This window comes from Phyllostomus hastatus, unplaced genomic scaffold, assembly GCF_019186645.2.
Source record: "Phyllostomus hastatus isolate PE091 unplaced genomic scaffold, TTU_PhHast_1.1 phas_scaffold_78, whole genome shotgun sequence".
Classification (NCBI taxonomy): Eukaryota; Metazoa; Chordata; class Mammalia; order Chiroptera; family Phyllostomidae; genus Phyllostomus; species Phyllostomus hastatus.
In genome coordinates, this window is record NW_025334041.1 from 116366960 (window position 1) to 116368992 (window position 2033).

The 2033-nt window shown below is 43.9% G+C and overlaps 1 protein-coding gene across 1 annotated transcript; it reads left to right on the forward strand.

Annotated features, from left to right (window-relative positions):
• The first annotated feature begins 253 nt into the window (after positions 1–253).
• On the forward strand, positions 254–1318 carry LOC123811358 (olfactory receptor 1G1-like). The gene has a single exon (XM_045827306.1). The coding sequence runs from the start codon at positions 368–370 to the stop codon at positions 1316–1318; it is 951 nt and encodes a 316-aa protein (XP_045683262.1). The 5' UTR covers positions 254–367.
• The last annotated feature ends 715 nt before the right edge of the window (positions 1319–2033 follow it).

Genomic DNA, 2033 nt, shown 5'->3' on the forward strand with positions numbered 1-2033 from the left:
TAGGATGGATTAATGTCAAAATGTACACATGCATACCACAAGAGTTATGCCAACAAAAACCTCCAGCCTATCTCTGATATGTGTGCATTAGGTTGATGCTTATATAATAAATGAAAACAAAAGTCTCTCTCCTATTAAAAACAAATCTTTGGCTTCCCATGGCATCAAACACAGGCACTTGCAAATATTCCATTGAACTACGTGAAACTGTCATTTTTATAGGTCCCAAGCAGTTAAATATTCAATATTTCATATGATTCCACCTCATACAAGTAGATCAACATTGCCATGTTGAGTAAGTTTCAGAGTTCACAATCCAGGGCTTGCCAATCTCATTCAGTTATCTTCACTTTCGACTTACAGATAAATGGGATGGGAAAACCTGAGCAGCATCTCTGAATTTTTCCTCCTGGGACTCTCAGAGCAACCAGAGCAACAGGGGGTCCTCTTTGGGTTCTTCCTGTCCATGTACATGGTCACAGTGGCAGGCAACCTCCTCATCATCCTGGCCATCATCACTGATGCTCAACTTCACACACCTATGTACTTCTTCCTGGTCAACCTCTCCCTCACTGACACTGGTCTTGTGTCCACTACAGTCCCCAACATGCTAACAAACATATGGATCCAGAATCAGGTCATCCCATATGCAGGGTGTCTATCACAACTATATTTTTTTATACTGTTTGGGATTCTGGAGGCATTGCTCTTAGTAGTCATGGCCTATGACCGCTATGTGGCCATATGCCACCCACTCCATTACACAATGGTCATGAGCCATGGGCTCTGTGTCCTCCTAGTGTCTGCATCCTGGATCATGAGTGCCTTCTGTTCCCTCCTACACACACTGTTGATGAACAGCCTGTCCTTCTGTGCAGAGCACAAGATCCCACACTTCTTTTGTGACATCAACCCTCTTCTAAGACTGTCCTGCACAGACCCTTTCATCAATGAACTGGTGATCTTCAGCATCGGAGGTCTCACAGGCCTGGTGTGTGTGCTTAGCCTGATTATCTCTTACGCATACATTTTCTCCACAATCTGGAAGATCCCCTCCACTCAGGGGAAGCAGAAAGCCCTTTCTACCTGCAGCTCTCATCTCTCTGTGGTCTCTCTATTCTTCGGGACTACCTCTTGTGTTTATTTCAGTCCACCCTTGACCCACTCTGCAGCAAAGAGTGCTGTTGCATCAGTGATGTATGGAGCAGTAACCCCAATGCTGAACCCTTTTATCTACAGCTTGAGGAATAGAGACATCAAGACTTCCCTGAAAAAGCTAATTTGGGTTAAGAAAAATTATTTCCCTCGATTATACTGACTTCACATCCAGTATGGGGGTGTCCCCTCAGGTGTGCTCCCCACCAGTAAGCAGTGAGGAGCAAGAGGGGGAGAGAAAGTGGAAACCTACTTCTAGGACTTGTGATCTGAACTTGAAATTTTCATGTCTAAGCTGTAAGAGTGCATCAGAACAAACCCATTTTCACATCAATATCTTTAGCTGAAGTTCTTAAAACCATAATGTTTTAAAGTCATAGCTATCCTGGTATGTAATGTAATAAAAGAGGTGATTGAAAAGTTTTATAACAATAGGGAACAATTCATGACCATCAGGAACATCTGGTTGTGCTGTTGTATGTGGCCAAGAATAAAGTTTAGGGAAAGATAGCTTCCCCGACCCCCCATCACTGTGACGTTTGTTACTTGGATCCCTATCAATTGTGCCTTTCATACCTGGACTCCATGTGTGTGCCACCCCAATGCCGAAAGAACAGAAGCTAAGTCTGGGAGGGCTTTGATGGAGTATTTTTTTTTATTTTAATTATTTTTCAAGTACAATTTTCTATCTTTTACTCCCATCCCGGCCCAGCAACCCAGCCCTCCCCTTCTCCCTCCCATTTCCACCCACCCCTAGTTTTTGTCCATGTGTCCTTTATATTTGTTCCTGTAAACCCTTCCCCTTCACCCCTGATATTCCCCTGAAATTCCCTCTCCTCTCCCCTCTGAACATGGTCAGCCTGTTCTCTATGTCAGTG

Bases quoted from the DNA above. Each gene is read 5' to 3' on its own strand.
- LOC123811358 (XM_045827306.1), top strand. From the start codon at position 368: ATGGGATGGGAAAACCTGAGCAGCATCTCTGAATTTTTCCTCCTGGGA.